Here is a 23,743-nt window from a genome sequence, read left to right as displayed (position 1 = left end):
CAGCTAGCTACCCTTGAATCCATCTCGAACTCCTCAATGCGTTTGATATCTCACATCACTGAGAGGGCAGCTCGAGCTGCCACATCAGGCATTGTCATGAGATGTAATGCTTGGATGCAGTTGGGTGACTTCGCAGACCCCTTTAAATTTTCCTTTGTCAATGCATCTGTTGACAAATCTGCACTTTTTGGACCCAAAGTACGAGACACACTTGCACGTAGTGAGAAAGATGGAAAGACCTTGTCTGCCGTGGGCATACGCTTTTCCAACCCCCAGAGGTTCTACTCCAGGAACCAGAAGGGAGGAAAAATGTGGTTCAAGAAATCCCAAGGATCTTTTCGTGACACTCGTGGTGAACAATCCTCCCGGGGCAGAGGGGACAACTCATATGGAAGACACCCCTTTTGGGGTAGAGGGGGTCCATGTAACCAGGGCGCTAGAGATTCTTTCTCCGGCAGACCCTACCAGTGCTCCTGAGCAGCGGCCCAATTGCTTTCCTCTGTAAGCAGTCGGGGGTCGTTTTTCTCTGCACCTACCAGCCTGGCGTCTTTTTACTACCGATGTTTGGGTGCAGAGAATAATATCCAGAGGTTACCAAATACCATTTTATTTAATTCCCAGACCCGTCAAACGAATCCCCGATGTACCACCCAATCAGTGGGAATTAGCAGCCTTAGAAATAGAAAAGCTGCTAAGAAAAAGAGTCATCCAACCAGTCCCACCAGACCAGACAGGATCTGGGTTTTACTCGAGGTTCTTTTCAGTGCCGAAAAAGACAGGGGACTGGAGACCAATCCTGGATCTCAGCCTATTGAACAAATTTACCAAACCTCAAAAATTCCGGATGGTCACGACAACTGGATGTGCTCTATAGACCTCCAGGATGTGTACTACCACATAAAGATGGATCACCATTCCTGGAGGTTTCTCCACTTCTGGCTGGGAGCCAATCACTATCAGTTCAGGGCACTGCCATTCGGTCTCTCAATAGCCCCCGAGTGTTCACCAAATGTATGGCAGTTGTGGTAGCTCATCTTCGACTACAAGGATTCCAGGTGTTTCCGTATCTAGACGATTGGCTCCTTACCGCTCCGACCAGGAATCTCCTAGTCCGCATTTTCTCTTGCACTCAAGGTCTAGCTCTCTGCTTGGGGATTACAGTCAACAAGGACAAATCTCAAATGTCCCCAGTGAAGACACTGGAATTTATTGGAGCGATCTTCGACACAACATCCTGTCAAGCTTCTCTCCCCCCTCACAGGCTTTCGAAAATAAGACACCAAATCCAAGACCTTCTTCCTCAGACCTATGTACCAGCACGTCTTGTACTGCAACTCTTAGGCTCCATGGCGGCTGCCATTACGTTAGTACCACTGGCGAGGCTGCACATGAGAATCCTGCAGTGGCTCCTTTCTGTACAATGGTCATTTCTAACTCACCCACTTGACCACATTATACATCTTACAAACTGTTGCAAAGAAGAAATTCTATGGTGGATGAAGCCACAAACAAATCATGTGAAGTTGTTAAATCTCGCCGTTTATTCTCACTGATGGGTTCAGAGCCAATCCTCGGCTCCGACACGGCCGATAGCAAAGCTCAAGGTTTGCCAGTAGCTCAAGACCAAGCCTCTTATCCCTCAATGCACTGCTGGAATTACCTCAGATCTAGTTTGCCGCAGCAAGAGAGATCTCGGTGATCCAGTTTGCTCGGACCATTTTGATAAATCGCAAGTTTTAAAAAAAATGTTTTTCTTCTCTTTTTGAGAGATTATTCATATTTAGTGTGTGTGTGCGTGTGTGTGTGTGTTTCTTGTAAAAAATAATAATAGTTTAAAGTAGGTTAGATTGTAGTGATAGTGCCCTGTGTTGGCTTATTTTTCGTAGTGTTGGGCCCTTTCTTAGCCCTATTTAGTTTAACAATTTTTACTTGTTCTTGTTTAGTGTGGGCTTAGTTAGCCCTGTATTTAACCTTTACAGGTTAACTTTGTGGTGTGTCTCTTATAAATGTCGGATGAGAGAGAAAATTCTCACCCCAAATCGGGGTTTAAGAAATTTCCAGATTGTAGACATAAAATGTCCATCACGGACGGACATGTCCAATGTGTTTACTGTCTGGGGGCTAAACACCTCCAAGACTCCTGCAGTATTTGCCACTCTTTTTCATCTAGGGTTCTCTTAGAGAGAAGGAGAAAACTCATAGATAGAGGGTTGCTGCAGCATACTTTTTCTGAGGCGTTGGGTAGCCAGGAAGGTGCAAGAACTTCTTCTAAATCTTCAAAATCTTCTGATTCTAAACAATCCAAGAAGGCAAAGAGATCAGACGGTACAGGGTCATCGGTTCCACAGTCCACGGAACCAAGTGTCCCTTTGGTTCGGAGCCAGCTCCCAGTTTTGGAGCCGGTCTCTGAGGTTCCCTCATTTCCTCTGCTCCAGTCAGCACCTTCAGTGCATTCCTCTAAGTCTTCGGTCAGCCTCTCTGATATGGACATGGATCGGCTAGTGCAGAAGCTTCTAAGGGCACCAGGACTTGCTAAATTGTTGTCGGCCCCGACCACTTCGTCGGAGCCGAAGACCATTGAACCGGATTTGACTACGCCTCCTCTGAGCCGTACTGGACTCTCGGAGCCGAAGGAGCCCGAACCAATGCTTGTCGAGCCTTTGGAACTGAGACCCACACCGGTGCTATCGGTTCCATCAACTTGGATGTCCTCGGCGCCGACCGAGGACGCTAGGAGCTGACACTCTCCTGTCAGGTCCAGGGAGGATAGTCAGACTGATTTGTTCTCTCGGGGCTTCGGCTCGGATGAGCTCAGCTCCTACCTCGGGCTCGAAGCCCATGGTTTCGGTGCGGGAGGATCAGATGGTCCCTCCAGATCTGTCTACCCCTTCTCGTCGAAGCCATGGTGCTTTCGATGCCATGAGGAGAGTCCTGTCTCCTAAGACATCATCGGCACCAGTTCGGGCTTCCTTCTCCCCTCAAGCTCCTGTGTTCGCTTCTACGTCTACCGGTCCCCCTAAGCATAGAGACCCCGAGCCTCAAGTGGCCCCACAGGGCATCCTCTGCTCTTCTGAGACCTCCCCAGACCTCCCCACTGAGGAGATACCCAGGAAGAGACTGTGCAAGAGGAAGCACTTAGACTCCCCACAGGAGTCTTTGACATCCTACACGGACTTGGATGAGTCAGAAGGGTCCCCTCGATCCCCCGCTGTGGATATCTCCTTCACAGAGATATTAGAAATCCTTAGTCAGAGGGGCGATTGGCAGTCCAAAACCCCCACTGAGGACAAGTCAGTGCTCTTGAAGGCTTTTGGGTCTCAGCCTTCCACTTCTTGGGTGTCTCTGCCTTACGATGAGCTCATGGAGCTGATCTCTCGTAAGGCGTGGGAGTCACCGGAGGCCATGGAACCTGTCCCTCGGAAGCCAAATAAGTTCATCTCTGTCCCGGTAGACAAAGCCTTTTTGACCAAAGGAGTGCCTCTTGATGCCATGGTGGTAGCTGCAGCCACCAAAAAGGAAGTGTCTGAAACATCCCCATCTATCCATCCTCCTAACAGAGATTCTAGGATCATGGATAGATATGGGAAACGCATGTTTAGTTCAGCAACATTTTCTCTGGAATCACTGAACTATTTAACCCATTTTACGAGACTGCAAAGAGATCTCCTAAAAGAGCTAGAAGATACTCTCCAGGGTACGGTAGCTGCAGGGGTTGCCGACAAAGTCAACACACAGCTCACTACCCAAAACTCGGTTGTAAACTCGTCCATGCGTCTCATATCTTATGCAGCTGATAGTTCAAGTAGAGCCGCTAGTTCAGGCATTGCTCTGCGGAGACAAGCCTGGATGTGTCTCTTTTCCTTTGTGGAACCCTTTAAGTCTTCCTTTATCAACACCCAATTTGATGGCTCATCACTGTTTGGGCCTAAAGTAAAAGAAACTTTAACCAGGTGTGAGCAGGAAGGCAAGACCCTATCTGCCATTGGAGTCCGTCTTTCTACCCCTACTCAGCCCTACCCCAAGGGCCCTAGGGGAGGGAAAATGTGGTTCCGAACAGCACAGGGAGCCTTTCAGGACACATGTGGAGAAACCCCCTCTAGAGGCAGAGGAGGGGGTTATAATGGAAGACGCCGCCCGTGTAGCAGAGGGGGTCCGCAACAACAGGGTGACAGAGGCCAGTTCTCTAGTCAGCCCCACCAGCGCTCCTGAAAGGGGGCGCGGCTGTTCAGCTCTGGAGGCAGTCGGGGGGTCGCTTGTCTTTGTACCCAGAAGACTGGCTAAACATAACATCAGATACATGGGTACAAAGTATAATTTCCAGAGGATATTTCATACCGTTCTCTTCCCCACCTACTCCTGTAAGCAGAATCCCAGATGTTCCACCCAATCTCAGGGAACAAGCAATCGTAGAGGTCCAAAAATTGCTAGAAAAAAGAGTCATCCAACCAGTCCCAGCAGACCAAGTTGGATTCGGAACTTACTCAAGATTCTTTGTGGTACCAAAGAAAACAAGGGACTGGAGACCTATCTTGGACCTCAGCAGACTCAACCAATTTGTAAAGAAAGAGAAGTTCCGAATGGTCACGCTTCAGTCCATTCTTCCCTTCCTAGGGGAAAGGCGATTGGATGTGCTCCATAGATCTCAAAGATGCTTACTATCACAAAAAGATGAACAGACGCTCCAGGGGTCACCTGCATTTCCGGCTGGGAGCCAATCATTACCAGTTTCGAGCCCTACCCTTTGGTCTCACTACAGCCCCCAGGGTGCTCACCAAATGCATGGCAGTGGTCACGGCTCACCTGAGGCGTCTATGATTCCAGGTGTTTCCATACCTAGACGATTGGCTCCTCACTGCTACCACCAGGCATCAGTTGACTCAGGCAACACAATGTACTCTGACACTCTGCCATCAATTAGGCATTACAATCAACTTCGAAAAGTCTGCCTTATTGCCATCGCAGTATACCATTTTTATAGGAGCAGAGTTAGATACCTCAACCACCACTCTAGTTCTTCCAATCGAAAGAGTCTCACTTCTTCGCCAACACATCATCTCACTGGTGTCAATGAACAAAGCTACAGCAGCAGAGGTCTTGAAGGTATTAGGGTTGATGGGGGCAGCAATCCTGGCTGAACCACTCACAAGGATGCATATGCAAATCCTTCAATGGCTCCTCTTCGCTCAGTGGTCCTACCAGAAGCTACCGATGCACTACATGATTCTCATTACAGATTCTTGCAAGAGAGACCTTCAGTGGTGGTTGACGTCTCTTCATGTTACTATCAGAAGACCCTATGTTCTCCCCCCCCCTAGTAGCCACTGTGACCACGGATGCTTCCCTGATAGGGTGGGGAGGGCATTTTCAGGGAAACACTGCCCAAGGCACATGGACCGATCAAGAGTCACATCTGCATATCAGTGTTCTGGAGTTGAGAGCGGTACTTCTGGCATTGCAGTACTTTCAGGACTCTCTTCCTCTAGCAACAATTGCAATTCAGATGGACAACATGTCAGTGGTCTGGTACTTGAACAAACAAGGCGGAACCAAGTCTTATCCCCTTTGTTGAGAAGCACTCAGGGTATGGCAGTGGGCTTTGTCATCCCACCGTTTTCTGATAGCAACGCACATCCCGGGGAAATCCAGTGTGATAGTGGACAAGCTAAGCAGGGCAATACTGTTGCCTCACGAGTGGTCTCTCAACCAACGAGTTGCAGATCTGATTTTCCGCCAGTGGGGCCAGCCTTGCTGCGACCTCTTTGCCAGTCACATCAATACCAAATGCAGAAGCTACTTTGCCCTAATACCACCTCCGGGACATTCCCCGAGAGACACACTCGTACACGATTGGCCTCTGGGTCTCCAATATGCATTCCCACCTATTCCATTGATACCCAAGGTTTTACAGAAAGCAAAGTCACTGGGAAGGATAGTTATCCTCATAGCTCCCTACTGGCCTCAACAGATTTGGTTCCCCTTCCTTCACCATCATCTGCTGGAGGATCCATGGATCCTGGATGCAGTTCCAGACCTTCTGACATATCCGTCAGGGGACCTCCATCCTTCACTGCAATCCCTAAAACTGACTGCTTGGCTAATCCACTTCCATTAATTGCCAGGCTTCATTCACTCTCAGATGATACAAGACAAATACTTTTGTCTTCTCACAAGCCATCCACCAGGAAACTGTACCGCAGTAAGTGGAACAGGTTCTCAATTTGGGCCAATATACAGAAAATCGACCCTTTCTGAGCTCCTCTATTGTCCATTTTAGAATTTTTGACAAAGATTTTTAAAGAAGGAGCAGCAGCTGCCCCAGTTCGAGTCCAGTTAGCCGCCATATCAAATTTCCACCTTGGATTCGATGGGTTGAACGTTATGAGCCATAAGTTATCTAAGGCTTTTTTTAAAGGTGCCTTTCTCATGAGACCTCCTGTCAAAATTCCTTATTCTCCCTGGAATTTGAATTTTATGCTGTCTCAAATTATTCTCCCCCCTTTCGAACCAGCATCTTCTTGTGATCTCAAATATTTGTCCTGGAAGACTATATTTCTGGTAGCCATTACTTCTGCCTGCAGAGTGTCAGAACTTTAAGCATTATCTGTTAAATCTCTTTACATGATTTTCCATGCTGATAGAGTATCTCTCAGAACAAACCCCTCCTTTTTGCCTAAAGTCTGTTCTGAATCCAATATCAGTCAGGTCATTGAGCTGCCAGTCTTTTTTCCCAACCACTCTAACAAATTGGAATACATGCTGCACAAACTTGATGTACACAGACAGCTCAGATTTTAACTTGACAGAACTAAGGATATTAAAAAATCAGATCAACTTTTTGTATCCTTTTCGGAAGCCAGAATAGGTAATCCAGTGGCTAAAACAACTTTATCTAAATGGTTATCAGATTGTATATCCTTTGTTTATGCGAATGTTAGCATGCCATTGACACACAAACCTAAGGCTCATTCTACCAGAGCCATTGCTACGTCTTCTGCCTTTCCAGCTAAATTGCCCCTTGACAATATTTGTGCTGCAGCCACTTGGTCTAAGCCTCATACCTTTATCACACATTACAAAGTAGATAAGGCTTCCAGGGACAGGTCTTCCTTTGGCTCCATGGTACTGAAAAACGTACTTCCATGAGCCACTCAAGATTGAGGCTGCCAGGGACGCTACCCATCAGTGAGAATAAACGGCAAGATTTAACAACTTCACATAAAGAAGTTATGAACTTACCATAACGTTCCATGTGAGTTGTTTATCTCGCCTTCATTCTCACGTCCCTTCCTCCTTCCCCCTCCTGGCTGACAGTTGACTTAGAGGCTAGTACCATCCTGGTTACTCAATACTTCTTCTTCCCCTTCGGGAAGTGCTTCCTTGTAGAAATAAATAAAAGGGTATATATACTCGCAGCAAACAAGATCTGAGGTAATTCCAGCAGTGCATTGTGGGATAAGGGGCTTGGTCTCGAGCTACTGGCAAACCTTGAGCTTTGCTATCGGTCATGTTGGAGCAGAGGATCAGCTCCGAACCCATCAGTGAGAATAAAGGCAAGATAAACAACTCACATGGAATGTTATGGTAAGTACATAACTTCTTTTTACGTGTCGACTGTTCTGTCTTCCTCAGCCCACGGCCACGGTGACCACGGGCACTTCCCTGTTAGGGTGGGGGGACATTTCCAGGGAAAGATGGTGCAAGGCACCTGTCCCCCATGAAGGCCAATTTGCACATAAATGTCCTGGAACTGAGGACAGTTCTCTTAGCGTTGCAACCGTTCCATGCATCCCTACCCTCTGGGACCATTGCAATTCAGTCAGACAACATGTTAGTCGTCTGGTATATCAACAAGCAAGGTGGAACCAGGTATTACCCCCTGTGTCGGGAAGCCATGAGGATTTGGCACTGGGAGATAGCTTCCAACCACTTTCTTATAGCAATGCACATTCCCGGGAGTTCCATCCTTATTGCGGACAGTCTGAGCAGGGACAGCCTGATGCCTCACGAGTGGTCCCTCAACCCTGTAACAGCGGATTGGATCTTCCATCGCTGGGGCAAGCCTTGCTGTGATTTGTTTGCTTACCCCCTAAACTACAAATGCAGAAGCTACTTTGCCCTGATCCCCCCTCAGGGGGAACCCCCGAGGGACGTTCTAATGCAAGATTGGCCCCCGGGTCTTCTGTATGCCTTTCCTCATTTCTCCTCATTCCAAAATTTCTCCAGAAAGCTCAGAGGTTGAGGAGCAAAGTGATCCTCATTGTCCCCTACTGGCCCCGTCAAGTCTGGTTTCTGTTTCTATGGCCTCATTTGATTCACAGCCCGTGGATCCTGGATCATTTCCAAGACCTGTTATTTCATCCTCAGGCACTGATTCATTAAAACCTCCACAGTCTCAAGCTCACAGCTTGGTTCCTTCGCTTCCAATGATTGCCAGGCTGCCTGACAAACTGATACTCCCTGCTTAGGATTACCAAAATTACCTTTTTTTTTACAATTTATGTGGTGACTGAATAGAGGCATGTATCCCATCAGTTACATTTTTCTGATTCCTATACTCAAGACAGCTAATGATCAGGACACCTAATGGAGGGAGTCCTACAGTGAAATTTACCAGGTAATATGTTGACCATGAGATAAAAGAAAGGATGTATGTGAAGCTTCTACAGTATACATTAAGATAATCAAAATTTGGGTATGCTCAATAAAGGTCATTATAGGATTATCTGTTATTAACTTTCTTTCTGTCCCTGTGCTTTGATCTTATGAGGTAGCTGATTGGAGACCTGTCATTTATTCATTATGCAGATGATTTAACTCTGTTTTGCCATGCTCATAATATTTTCTGTCACTCAAATGCTACACAATCATTTTAATAGACTTTCTCTTTGAATGGATGTCAGATGACTTTTGCTGAAGATATACAAGACAAAAATTATATATACCCTTTGGCAAGCAACCCTTTTAGGAATACTAAAAGTCTTGCTCCATATCTTTTCTAACCTCACCCATTGTGCTGAGGTTGTCCAGTCAATGAAAGATCAGGATATGCACAATGATCAAAAACTATTTTTCAAAAACTTCAGATTAACTATAAAGCAAGGCCATCAAAAATGGGTTCTCAGAATAGAATAAAGGCTTCTTCTATGTTTGGAACCAGAGTAAAAACTGCCTAGATATTCCTCATTCCTAAACTGTTTCACGGTGTCTTACATCTAATAAATTCTTTTAAATCAAGTATATAACGGTGTGGAATGCTTTACCATTGACGCCAGGAGTTACACCATTGTCATACCCTTTAAATCAATAGGATGGATGGAATTCTCTAATGTGTACTTATCTCCTATTTTCTTCAAAGGGAGCTGTACCCTGATCTTTCCTTGTACTGGTATAAACCATCCAGGCAACTCATGTAATACAGAACTTTTAAAGTTAACATTCAGAAGACTGCAGGTAACTTTAGTGATCAGATGCTGAATGGATCTACCTGTCTTCATTTATTCATAGTATTAGGCAACCTCTTGCTTAAAAAAATCGCTAGAAACACAGTGCCTTCAGAGCTGTGTCTGCATGGTTTGTGGTATGATTTAAACAGCCGCTGTCATGCCTTAGCCACCATACCTTAGCAACGTTAATGCACTAACTGGCAGTTGTGCTTGATCCCTCTTTTTTCTCCCTCTGCTTTCTCTCATACTCCTATATTTCATCTAGTTGTTTTTCCCAAGTCTTTTTTCCCGTAAGCTACCGCTGTTTTATGTATAATACTTTATGCCTCCTGTCGATGTTTACTTATTTATGTTAGTTTCATTTATTTATTTTATTTCAGCTTTTTAAGCAGGTACGTGGGCTGGTCCAGGGATCCTTTTCAGCAATGACCCTGACTTTTCCCCTGTATTATGCATTTCACAATCTTTTCTACTTATATTTAGTTGTTCATATACTTACCTATGTAGCACTTGCAACATACGAAGAACAATTGAATTGTAAATCTCCTAGCACATTTATCTACCTCAGAATGCTGTTAGTTTACTGATGAGTGTATGAGAGTATACCCATATATTAGGTAATTAGAATTATAATTTTATTATATTATCTATCTTTGTTTTCTCTCTGTAGGGTTATTGCTTTATTATATGCATTTTTATCTGTGTTCAATGCCTGTACAAGGATTACTCATCTTCCATTCTGTTGTAAAAATGTATTTTTGTAATATGTTTTCTTTTTGCAGTAAAGTTAATTAGTAGATGAGCTTTTCTCCCTAGATTCCATCAGCAAATGGGCTCTGTCCATTAGTGGCTAACCGAGTTAAAGGAAAATACCACGCTGAAACTTCAAAACTATGATTTTTTATAATATCTTGGTATTCTGTGCTGTACTGATGCATCAGAATCATTGCTAGTATAATATTGTAAATTATTTAGCTGCAGTATCTACTATAAATGTATCCACTATATCTGTCAATTTTGGCAACACCTTTACAATTCTCTTAGCTAGTATAATCACTTTAAAATCATGGTTTAAAATTGAAATGGGAACATATGAAGCTGGGTCTGAAGAGTCTTTGCCTTGTTTGGATTAGACAACCACTACAGCTTGTTCCATGATGTTGGCACCCCCCCTTAAAATATTATTAAACAAAATCTTCCAGATCTTCAACAGGATCAAAGCCTGTTCCTGGAGATATCCCTATTGATTAATTATACATCAGCATTTTTGTCTCATCTCTTCCTATCTTAACTTTTAATTATTCAACCTTATCTTCCTCTAACCATGGTGTAATTATGTCTTCATAAACATTTCCATTTGTGTTTTTTCTTGGTTTCCACATTATTCTGTTTTATATAAATGTTCATAAAATTTCCAAAGTATATCTAATATCTGTATAGTATCTCTGGTTATTTTTCTTATTATAAGCTCGTTAAAAGCTCGTTAAGTCTGGTAACAACACTTTCTGCTGCCTGAGCTATTGTGCTAAAAAGTCTTTGTGCAGTGGAGTTATTATCAAATATAATTGCTGTTGCTAATCCCTCTCTAACATAGATGACAAGCAGGCGGGTTAGTTTGTTTAGATGCTTTATTACATAGAAACACATTAGGATGGATAGCAGCATCATAAAATATAAACAAACTGATTAACAGACAGAACTTACAGACATACATGTTTACATCTCAGCGGTTTACTATAAAAAGCAGTCAGGCTCGCATGTGCTCAGTATTTATACAATTGTGAAAGCCCTTGGATAGCTTCTTAAAGGTACATACACACATATTGATCTACATCCTCCCTCTTAAAATGATTGCCCTTGGTAAAAACAACATTGGAGTTAGAAATGCATTATTGTAGACTTTAGAAACAAACACAATGTTCATGTCCAAGTTTCTGTGTATCTATAACATGGTCTGGAGATACGACCGGATCTGGTAACATAACAATCTGGACTGGGTTTAGCAACAGGGAAAGTCTTTGGTGAACAGCTCGTATCAGGAACTTCTGGATTCATCACAGGAATGGGAATATTCTCTGGAACTTCCTTTGGAACTGGAACACTGGACAACTCACTCTGAGATAGAGTCTTTCTCACAGGCTATGTGCTGTGGTATAGGCACAGACACTGGCATCAAATGTTTCTGATTCCTCCTAAACTCTACTTCTTGTGATTCCACAATTTACGATCTTGGCTCTGGGCAAATATTCTTCACGACTCCAATCTGATCATAACCTTTGGACATGTGCATCCTTACCACTTCTCCTTCTCGTAATGGCTTGAGCAGTTTGCTGGTCTTATCGTAGCAGGACTTCTGGGTTAAATGCTTCTTCAACAGACTGGTTTTCACTGACTTGTTCTTAACACATGGAATCAACAATTGACTACTGACTGGTAACGTGGTTCTGGTTTGTCTCGACAGAAGTCTCTGAACAGGTGAACCAAGATGTTTATCATGAGGAATATTTCTGAGATTCAAGAGAGTCAGGAAAACATCACTATTGTCTCGTTTTGACTTCTCAGGTAACTGTTTTTCACTTTGTACTGCACGTTCTGCCAAACCATTTGACTGTGGGTACTCTGGTCTACTCTTGACATGAGTGAAGTCCCACTCTTTGGAACAATCACTTTTGGACCTTTCATAATTATACCATTGTCAGACAAAATCTCATCTTTGTATGGAAAATAAGGTTGCACTTCTTAGGGTAAACTAGATTGCTGTAACAGCTATCCTTGTTGAATAAAGTGGTTGAGTAAAACTGGATCTGTGGCTGTGTGATCTCTCAGCTCATCAAGATGTGTGGAAGAAAAATTTCTCACTTCCATGACTTCAAAATCAAGGTTTTCATTCTCACGCAGTTCAGTGGTGTTTCTGGGTGATCTGGATAATGTATCAGCAAGATAAAGAAGTTTGTCTTTGTTGTCGACAAGTGAAATTATACTTTTGCAGCCTCAACATCATACGTTGCAATCTGGTTGGAGCTGTATGCATAGGCTTTCTCAAAATAGTGACTAGAGGTTGGTGGTCTATTTCGATCTGGATAGGTCTGCCATAAACATAATCATGGAAATTCGAACATGCAAACACAATTGCCAAAAGCTCTTTCTTGATCTGGGCATAGCGCATTTCAGTTTGAGTAAGAGTTCTCAATGCATAAGCAACAGGTTGACCATCTTGAAGAATGACTGCACCAAGACCAAATTTCAAAGCATCACAGGAAAGAGTAACTGGTTTGTGAACATCATAGTATCTGAGAGTTGGTGGACTAGCAATTATCTGTTTCAGGGCATCAAATGCTCTCTGGTATTACTCTAACCAAGACCATGATACATCTTTACATGTCAGCTCTCTGAAGGGTGCTGCTAGTTGGCTCAAGTCTGTAATGAACTTGTCTAGATAGTTTACCATGCCAAGAAAATGTTGCAGGGCTGGAACATTGTCTGGAGCTGGCATCTCGAAAATGGCTGTTTGCTTGGAAGGGTCTGGTCGTAGGCCTGAACTGGTAAATAAATGACCAACATAAGCAACTTCCTGTAGTCTTAATTTGCATTTCTGTGGATTCAGCTTAAGATTCACTTGATGTGCTTATTCCAGAACTTTTCTGAGGTTTCTGTCATGCTGAGCTTCACCATTACCTCCTAGTATGTCATGTACTGTAACAGCACAAGGATATCCTGAAAAAAATTGCTGCATTGCACGTTGAAAGACGTCACTTGCAGAATTTATTCCAAATGACATTTTCAAAAATCTGTACCTGACAAATGGAGTACTGAAAGTAGTTAGCAATGAGGATTTCTTGTCAAGCTGAATTTGACAAAATTAACTCTTTGCATTTAAGACAGAAAAAACAGTGGCATTTGGCATCAGAGCTGTGACTTCTTTAACTGTGCACTTTGGATGATGAGGTCTTTTTAGTGCTTTGTTCAAATCCCGTGGATCAATACATATTCTGATGTCATCTGAGCTTTTCTTATGAGCTACGACCATGGAAGATACCCATTCAGTTGGTTCGTCTACTGGACAAATCACCTTGTTGCACCATTTTATCTAACTCAGCTTTGACTCTGTCCTGCATGGCTATTGGAACTCTTCTAGTTGGCCTGATAACTGGACTGACATCTGGGTCTATCTTCATGGAGTACAAAACTGGAAGCTTGCCTAGTTTGTCTTCAAAAAGATCAGGATAGGTCAAAAAATTATACTTGTCAAAATTAGAGTAGTGGTCTTTTAAGCTAACATGATGGACTTCCTTGTTAAATGAAAGCAGTCCCATTTTCAAACTGTTTCTGAGCCTTAATAATCACTGAATGGGCCTTTTGACCACATAAAATAAGAAGTCATAACATCTCCCAACAGAGTAACATGAAAGCATCACTGAGCCTTCATTTTGAATTTCTTCACCACCATAAGCAACAAGCTTCGCACACTTTGCCAGGTCAAGCCTTTCACCATGACACACTCTAGCAAATGTTTCTGCTGACATAACATTCCACTTGGAAACCTGTGTCAGCTTTGAACTCTATGGGTTTTCCATTTATCAGAACAGGAAAAACTACTTCATCCTTTGCCCTTAAATCTACTGCACTGACTGTTTCATAAAGAACTGACACACCATCAACATAAAGATTAGGGTTGCAGCTTTCTAATTGATCAACTAATTTCTTAAAATGTTCCCTTTTAATGAAAGGATGTGGGCCTTTTGATTAACAAAACCTTTTGAAATGATTCCACTTACTGCATTTGTGGCTCTGCTGACCAAAAGCTAAACATTTTCCCTTTTAGATTCATAATTTCCACTACAGTTATGACATTTGGCAAAGAAACTGGGTGGGGGCCCATGCTTTGAGTTTGCTGACTCACTCTTACGCTTCACTGAGACTGTGCGCACTCTGGAATTTGCTGGAAAGCTCTGGGGTTTACTAGTGAGTGCTGCAGGAACTACAGTTGCTGCCATGTGCTTGGTCCTGTTTCTTTTAACCATGTGCCACATACTGTCAGCATGAGTTCTAGAACTTACTGGAAGCATGCATCTCTCATTTGTAAGAATATTTGTGTGCTTTTGTGTGAGTGTATATCTGACACATCTCAATGGCCTTATTCCAAGTTAAATCACTATCACAAAGCAACATCGTTTTCGCAGCATCATCCTTAATACCATACACAAGTCTGTGTTTTATCAATTTAGCCCTTAAATCACCAAGTCTGCACGTTTTAGTTTTGTTTCTGAAGTCAGTTATATATGCTGCAAAAGTTTCACCAGGCTTTTGAGCCCTTGTGTAAAATAAGTGCCTTTCCATTTAACATTTATCTGGGGGTTACACATTTCTTTAAATGTATGTTTTAAGCATTTGGGGTCCTCCCTTGACTCAGCTGGTGTAACAGCATGATGGTTTTCCCCCCTTCTACAAAGACAGCAGGTGCATACACAAATGAATGCTCCCTTTCAGTAGCTTCGGACCCAGCTAAATTAAGCAGAATGAATGCCTTTGTATGGCCATCTTTATCAGAAAATACATCCTGTCTGAAAATATTGTACTCTTGCTCAAACACTCTCCAGTTCTTTGCAATATTATTGTGAAACACAAGTGCACTGGGTTTTTGAAACCCGTCTGCCATGCCCACAAACTATGCACAAAGGCACTAAAAAATATGGCCCTTGTAATTACATTCAAATGCACAATAAGCTCTTTGAAATACTGTACTTTGCGAAATATGCTCTGAAAGGGCTGTATTTTGTGAAATAACTTTACTGTAATACTGCAGAAACATGCAAACACTTTATACACTTCTGATAAATTGGATATCTTTAATTAATATGAAAAATAAGTGCTTATTGAAAAAAGGCAGTCATTTCCCTTCTTGTATTCATTTTATGCAATTCAGACTTTATTTCAAACATTTTCCACAGTAATTTGAATATTTTTATCAGTATCAGACATTTCGATTTATTTGAATATCGTTTAGAGCGTTCTGTATGCCTCGTTTCATATTTTGCGAAAAAGAAATTATATGAGCAAGTTTTAAGATCTGAAGTTCATTTCTGACCTGCTTTGTGAATTATACGTGAAGTAGGGATGATCCACTCCTATATATTCCTCCAATACCAACCGGGTGCCTCTCGGACCCAGATTGAAGAAACTGGAGCTCTTTCTGGCAATAAGTTTTTTTGGCCATGCTTCCTTTGACACCATGCCCTTTTAGATATGCCTCTTCTGACACCATGTTGCTCATCCCTCTCTAACATAGATGACAGACTGGCAGGGTATTTCATTTAGATGCTTTATTACATAGAAGCACATCAGGATGGATAGTAGCATTATAAAATATAAACAAACTGATTAACAGACCTTATGGACATACATGCTTACATATTAACAGCTTAGTACAAAATGTCAGTCAGGCTTGCATGTGTTCAGTATTTATACACTTGTGCAAGCCCTTGGATGCCTTTTTAAAGGTACATACACACACTCTGAGCTACATACAGTTGCTTAACAGTAACCTTTATAAACTCATACATATTACTCAAAGGCTCCCTTATTTTCCCTTTAACACTGCAGTTTTTTTTCTTGTTTGAGATTCCCCTTATTCTTCAGTACTTTAATCTTTGCCAACCCCTCTGAATAATTCCTATTACTTTTTACCATCTCTGTCATATTTCTACCATGCTTTTAAACTCCATTTTAATTTTATCCCAGTCACTAGCTATCTCTTCTGAAGAAATGTATGTCTTCCCTAATAAATCTCACATCATTACCCATTCCTTAAATTCCTATCTTTTCAGTGGATAAGTAGGAAAACACCAGCATCTCAGTTTTACTTCACTATCCTGTATGTTTATCTTAGCTTTTAGTATGACTAGAAAAAGGTATTGGATGCCTGTCAAAGGTTTTAATTACATATGCTCCCATGAAATATAATTTCTGTCCAGTGTAGTCCAGTTATAATTTGGGGAATAATATTTAAAGTCAGTTGGAGTTCATACTACTAAATTCACAAGTTTCATACCAAATAGTACCACACACACACACACACACACACACACACACACACACACACACACACACACACACACACACACATTTATATGTATGGATGTACTTCGAAATACTGAAGTACACAAATGTCAAACGGTTAAACAATGATCCTCAAAGATCAAAAGCCAAAACAGTATAAAAAACAAAAAACATTTATGCTTTTTGCAGGGGAGATGCCCCCTATACCTCCTGCTAGTTTTATATATACCAACTCTGAGATAGCTCTACAGTGGTTAAAGGGCAAATTTCCTGATCCCCACTGTTCACAATCTAACACGGACTTAATGCTGACTGATGCAATCAAATGCATTTCAATCACTTCTGCCTACGTAAAAAAAACATTCAGTATTATAAATATTTGATTATATGTATATATGATTTCTATATGTGTGTGTGTGTGTGTGTGTGTGTGTGTATATATATATATATATATATGTATATGTATATATATATATATATATATATATATATATATATATATATATATATACAGAAATCTACTGTCTTTTGTTATATTTTCCCTTCTAGGCTTCCCTGATACATTCTCACTGCTGCAAATCAGGTTCTATTCTCCACCTATAAATAATATTCCCTACTGAAATCTTTTTTCTTCCCAAATTCTCTTAAGCTCAGTGATTGCAGTTTTAGATGGAATACAGCTACATGCCAATGTAATCTTCCACACCTGACAATAACCATTTACTACCAAAAATCTACCATTATTGTCTGTTTTTCCCCTTTTCTGTCACTGTTGAAGCCCATCTTGAAATCAGTATTAGTACTCCTCCCCTTTTCCTTTGTCCCTGATATTCTGCTGAATGTCCATACTGAAATCCTTTCTTTGTCAAATTCACATGCTCATTTATATTCATGTGTGTCTCCTGCACCATTGCTATTTACACTTCTTGATATAATTTAGTACCGTTTGCTTTTTGTTGAAACCTGTAAAGCCATTTACATTTGATGATAATTTGGGCTGAGTAGTCATTATGATAGAAAGTTATTACTCCCACTTATTGACATCTCATTTGAATGTATATTTCCAACTTTTAGCTTACATATACATGCCAATTTTTCAGGCTTATCTCTTATGTAGTTACTTATCTTCATTTGAATCTGCGTCACATTTTCAAGATTTTTTGCTTCAATTAAATCATTCATACAAAAAGCTAAATAGATTTTCAGAACTACCATCCCATTTTAACTTATAGGAAACACATAAAATTGCATGCATTTTTGAAAAATTGTATTTACCTTTCCAGTGAATAGCAGATGCCCCAAACTGATGGATGCACCTACAGGCAAAATTAGGGTTACCCATGCCGAAGCATATTATAATTTATGTTACCCCAGAGTTGCTGTAATACAGCCTGCTATATCAGTATGATTTTGTTTTCATAGATTTTGTTTTCTTCCCACAATGCAGTTTGTGTCCCTTTTATATGACATGTCTTAAGAGTTAAAGGTGTTTGTTTTTTCCTTTAGATGAAGTGACATTAGCATGACAGTTTTGTGCTTTTCACTGAATGATATTGATTTGTGCTATGTAAAGACTGATTTGTAGGGTCTACTTTAGATTGACGAAAAGTCAAAAATGTCGAACGCTCACATGAGTGTAAATGCAATAATGTGATGTTTATTTTTTTGGATCACAGTACAATGAGGATCAGAATATTTACCTTTTCCTCACTGTAGAGTGATTTCGGAGTTGGAATATATATTTACAGGGGGGGGGGGGCACAGCCCTCATAATAGCGGATTTGAATTTCTGCTGTCACGCTCATGTGAGCATTCAACATTTTGATTTTTCGTCTATATAATATAGACCCGCGTTGTAGATATAACCCTGTTCAAAACAAATAAACTAAATAATAAGGTTTGATTTGCAGTCCATAAACAATTGCTGGATTCTCACCCATACTCTTCCTGATGTGTAAAACGTGTCAATTCAGTGTAGCAGTTCTTCTGTTTCATTTGTGGCTAATAGTTGTCACAGCAAGTGGATGGTAAGGCTTGCAGTATTTATTTTATTTTCAGACTCTCTTCTTAAATTATGTGCAGTTGCAAGGACAAAAGCAACATTTTACTAGTCAAAATGAAAGTATTTATCAGTTTGATTTTATGGTGTTGTAATATAACTAATTTGTCTATGTTTATTATGTAAATACTTATTTGAAGTGAAATCTTGGAAAACAGAATAATTTTAGTTGTTAATCTGTGACCTTAGCAGGACAAGTTCAAAAAGTATAACTTTAGGTGCTAAAAACACTGAAAACTAGAAATAATTGTATGTCTAACCAAGATCAGAAAGGCTGAGACAGATTCCTTTTTGAAACAAATGCATTTGAACAGGCAAATACTGTGGAACCTTCTTGACCTGTGACAGTGGATAATGAAGGTGAAGAAATGAAAAGGCACTCAAGGATTTTTAAACACTAAATAACATCTAGATGATGTTATGGGGACAAAAATATCTGTGTGATAAGGTTAAGTACATTGGAGAGTGGATTTTCCCTTTAAAATGAAATAAACACAAACAAATAGAGACACATTGTGTTTTCCTTTTCGTGAATCATTATAGTCACGGAAGCTTCTGTTTATATCAAGTATGCTTATTCTCTTGACCCTGACTAGCTTCTTTCCCCTAGTTCTTAGTCACCCCTTCCTGTCATTCTATTTGCACCTATTTCACCAAAACTACTTACTTATGAAAGACTGTTTGGTAAGTCATCATTTACTAGTAATCAGAGGTGAGGGGTTTTACCCAATTCTTGATTCCTTTTTTTGCTCCATACTGTCATGCAGTGCTTCAGACCCCTTTACTTGTACAAGCTGTAGCACACACATAAGCTGAGGAGCCTTCAAGAGAGTCTAGGATGTATTTTATAGAATCCTTGTTTATTTATACATCAGTTGTCATTAGCAGGCATCCATAGGGTCACAATGCTCTACATCTTTCTACAAGCAGGGAGAGTAGGCCTAAGTGTACTTGATCCAGTCTTCTAAGATAGTTTCTTTGATGCCCAGGCTTGCTTCTTAAACTAGTATCATATTTAAGGATAAAATCTGTATATCAGCAGACCCTACCAGTCTTGCATTCTTCTCAGACATAAGAAATGCTCACAATAAATTTTAGACAATCAGTCATTAAAACAAAGTGAAGTTAGTGCTGGAGATTTGTTGAGAGATGGTTATCAACTTTAATCATTTGTGTTCTACTGACTTCATGTTAGAAATCTACGTTATGTCTATCCAGCAAAAACGCATGGAACTAGATTTCTGTAATATACTGCATAGAGTAAGCTGCTGCAGTGCCCCCAATCTCATGGCATGGTCTTGCTCTGTATTATTTTCTGCAGCTGAAGGTATGGGTGCACTGGTGTACATAGGCAGGTGGACAAAGAGCCACATAAAAGAACACTTATTAAATATGCACAATGTTAGCACCCTTGTTATAACTTTATATGCATGAGCTGCAGAGGTGCAAAATTATTCTGTACACCCAAACTCAGATTAGTGGTTGAATTGCTTACCGTCACTGAAGTTGCAGCACTCTGTGCCCAATAACTCATATCCAGAAACGTGTTTTGATAAACATCCCTAAGGCCTCCTCCCCATTTTGAGCTTTTTGGTTGTCTGATAAACTGACCCCTGGTAATTGCTGATCCCATTCACTTCAAATTCTCTCTTAAGTTAATTTGCATTTATGACATGCAGTATAGTTATGTCCCATTCCCTCATTTATTTTAAATTTTAGGTGCCTTGTAGTGTAGACTTCTCTTGCGAAATTATGCTTAATGTTTTGCTTTTAAAATCTTTAACTTTCTAGGGCCTGTTGGTCCTGCTATTCATTATCACAATGATAAACAAACTATTCCTTCTTATCAAATGGATACCCCAACCTAACTTAACCTATGACATAATTCACTATCTTCTCCCTCTCAGATTTTGGTTATATGAATAACAAAGGGACTGGCATAGCCATTCTCTGTAGACATACTTGGCCAGTGGCTAACAGATGTATATGAATTAATTTGCATTCAGTTTTATTCACTTTCTCATTTTACCATTCAATGACATTTGGCCATGGCAGTGATTGGTGGTAGGTGCCAGCTGTTGGCTTTCTTTGAAGCAATAGTCTTGGGTGATTATGAGTCCAGTGGGCATCTTCTACTGATTGTATGTGCTGGTAGAGGTGCTGAGGTCATTGCTCAGACAATACAAGCAGCGCAACCAGAGTTGGATGATAAGTTTGTTGTTGTAGATGCAGTGTATGTAGTGAGCACAGACATCTAATTATGTCATTGCACATATGAAGAGCAGTTTGCATTTGCAGACATGGTACACTTTCCCATTTGCATAGTTGAACCTTTGTGGACTGCAGTCAGTTTAATCATCTTCTAGTAGTGCACTGGGAATTTCTGGGAATCTCATTGCAGACTGGATTTTAGGCCCACAATAGCACAGATTAGTCTGACAGTGTAGTATTTTTTAAAATTTCATACATAATGCACGTAATGTACATAACAGTATCCACTACATGTCCCTGTTTTAAAGGTGGTGACCCTTGATGAAATACCAGTATGTTTGTGCTTGAGCTCTCTGATATATTCCCATTGATGTAACTAAATGTGGAATATAAAAGTGGGTTTACCTGTGAATTCAGAACAAGTTTTATGATGCCAGCCACTGAGTGCAGTGATTAGTCTTCCATCTGTGACACTTGTATCTTGGGTTAATTTATAGATTATAGGCTGTCACAGAGTAGTTTAGAGGAAAGAAAGGCAAGAGCACTCCAGTGATGACTGACCTTCTCTTAGGAGTTAGCAGGTGCTTAAGACTAGCAACTGACAGCCCTGCTGGAGGCCAAGGAGACAGACAGTAATGCAATATAAGACATGAGGGGCAGTAGTCAATACCTAGAGTTTGTCAGTAAAAGGAAGATCTGCCTTTTCTTTTGATGACTGATAATGCTAGCATACTGATCATTTGCTACCCTGTTCTCAGATTTGTTTTTGGCTATCTCAAGCTGTTTCAAGTCCCTATGTTGTACTTTGCCCCACAGTAACTTCCGGTTAGAATGAACCCCCCCCCCCCATATATTATCATCTATGTGAAAAGTGCTGCCTCATATGTGCCTTAAAATTCATCCCTTTTGTTTCCCTTTTCCCTAGCCTGCATTTTCTCCTGAGGTCTAGTCCTACCAGTATTCCTCTTAAAATTGTATGTTATCATATTAAGTCTCCTGCAGCAAAAATAATCTGTTCTTTTCAGCATATTTGTGCAGCGTACTCACCATTCTGGATGTTTTTTTTGTATCCTTTCTGCCATTACTATTTTTTTTTTTTTTTGGAAAAGCATCCAGAAAAGCTCAAAGCGTTCTAGCATGGATGTGACCACTACTATAGAGGAAGTGCAGCCTCATTATCTGCACAACTTACAAGGTTGAGGTCACTGGTAAAATGTTTTATTCTGTTTTATGTCATTTGTGATGCCTGATATGTTTGCTTGTTTGTTGTTTATTTATTTATTCATTGTTGACTGTGTTAGTTGTACTAGACCTATCTTCAGGGGAGACTCAAGTTGGTAAGCTGGCCAGTATAGGGCACTGACCTGACCCCAGGGCTATATTGTAAACTCTTATAGTCACATGCAGAGCATGTTAATATCACTGTTTGAATACATGTCTACTACAAAAAACATGGAGCTTTTAGAATGATACCAGCCCAATGTAGACTGCATCTAGCTGACAAGGGCTTCTTTTGAGGCCATTGGTATGGCTACCTCTAGAGAAGTTAGTGAATGGAGTTGTCTATTAACAGTGAAGAAAGAAATGAATAATTTATGACTGAGAAGTTAGTGAATGGAGTTGTCTATTGGCTGTGAAGAAAACATGAATAATTTATGATTAAGCAGTGTTAAGAAATAAAATGACCAAGCAGGTTACTCATATAAGATGATCGTATAAGTGTTCATGTAATTCTGTATCATTTAAATACACATGTATTCTGAAAATTTAATAACCTTAGTGTTTTTGCTATATTGAGGACCATCCTGAGTCAGTGCCTTGTCCTGGTGGTTCTTATCTAGTTACCAAAATAAGGGCAAATAAGAAAATAAATAATATGATAATTAAACAAGGACATTGATTAGAAAGATACAGTTATACAGATGGTAATTTTCTGTCATCTTCATTTCAGAAATCTCCAAGGATGAACAAGAAAGCAGACTCTGACTCATCTTCACTTGAACCTGCAGTTGACTTATCCTTCAGATGTATCAATACTGCAGAAGGTATTTATTTTGCCTGTGGGTGGTAGACTAAGTTTCTTTTGGGACTCTGTTCTCCTTTTCAGGGCTTGGTCCCACAGACACTTACCCGTTATTTGGTTCAAGGATTGGAACATAGTCTGAGTGCTGACCCCTAACAAAGCACCAAGCCTCAGTTATTGCTACTGGATAACTCCATGGGTTGTTGAATGCCTAAAGTTGTATAATGCCTTATGCCTATATTTCCTCATTTTTCTTTTTCATTGAAACACTGGGTGCTGCATGGATCCTTGATGTGTGGCAGAGGTTAATCAAATTTTAAAATACAGCCCCCTTACAAAAAAAAAAAAAAAAGAAAGAAAGAATTGTTCTTGGATGTTCTGTGCTTCTCTACATGATGAGTCTGTTTCTGAATCCAGATTTTATTTTTATTGTATTTGTATTTATTTAACATTTGTTAATTGGGAAAGTCCGACTCGGAACAAGGCCAATTTTCAGCGGAGGCCCGGGGAGAAACGCACCAGACACGTGTCTTTCTAATGTGGGAGGAAACCGGAGCACCCAGAGGAAACCCACATGAATGCAGGAAGGACATGCAGATTGCTATTCTTACATGATAAACGTCACTTACTTTGCCAGTGTGGATTGATGTGGATGGTTATTATTTCATTTCAAAGTTTTGTAAGCCAGCTATGTTTATGGAGTTCTTTTCTGATAAGACTCAAGGCTGCAAAAACTACAAGCACTGTTGCTGACTCCCTGCTGGGTGAGGAAAGGAAATCTAATTTTTTGTCTTTGACTTGTTTAAACTGATAGAGTTGCTTTCTGTTGTAATTGTTGCATTTTGTTTTCTGTTTTAAGAAATCTGTTTGGCCTTGTGTTCTTGTTCTTTGTGACAGATAGACACTTAAATTATCTCGGCTGCACATTTCATGTTTTTTTTTCTATTGGTT

At 40.7% G+C, this 23,743-nt stretch overlaps 1 protein-coding gene across 1 annotated transcript in view; it reads left to right on the top strand.

Moving 5' to 3' along the window:
• Positions 1-23,743, top strand: part of LRRC51 (leucine rich repeat containing 51) — a 369,001-nt gene that overhangs the window by 74,595 nt on the left and 270,663 nt on the right. The window contains exon 2 of the mRNA XM_044073019.1: positions 22,721-22,814. Coding sequence (XP_043928954.1) covers positions 22,733-22,814 — 82 coding nt within the window. The 5' untranslated portion in view covers positions 22,721-22,732. The remainder of the gene's footprint in view (positions 1-22,720; positions 22,815-23,743) is intronic.

The sequence above is a fragment of the Protopterus annectens genome, chromosome 5.part1 (genome assembly GCF_019279795.1).
Source record: "Protopterus annectens isolate FY-2018-M chromosome 5.part1, PAN1.0, whole genome shotgun sequence".
Taxonomy (NCBI): Eukaryota; Metazoa; Chordata; order Ceratodontiformes; family Protopteridae; genus Protopterus; species Protopterus annectens.
This window is presented reverse-complemented; position numbering and strand designations above follow the sequence as displayed.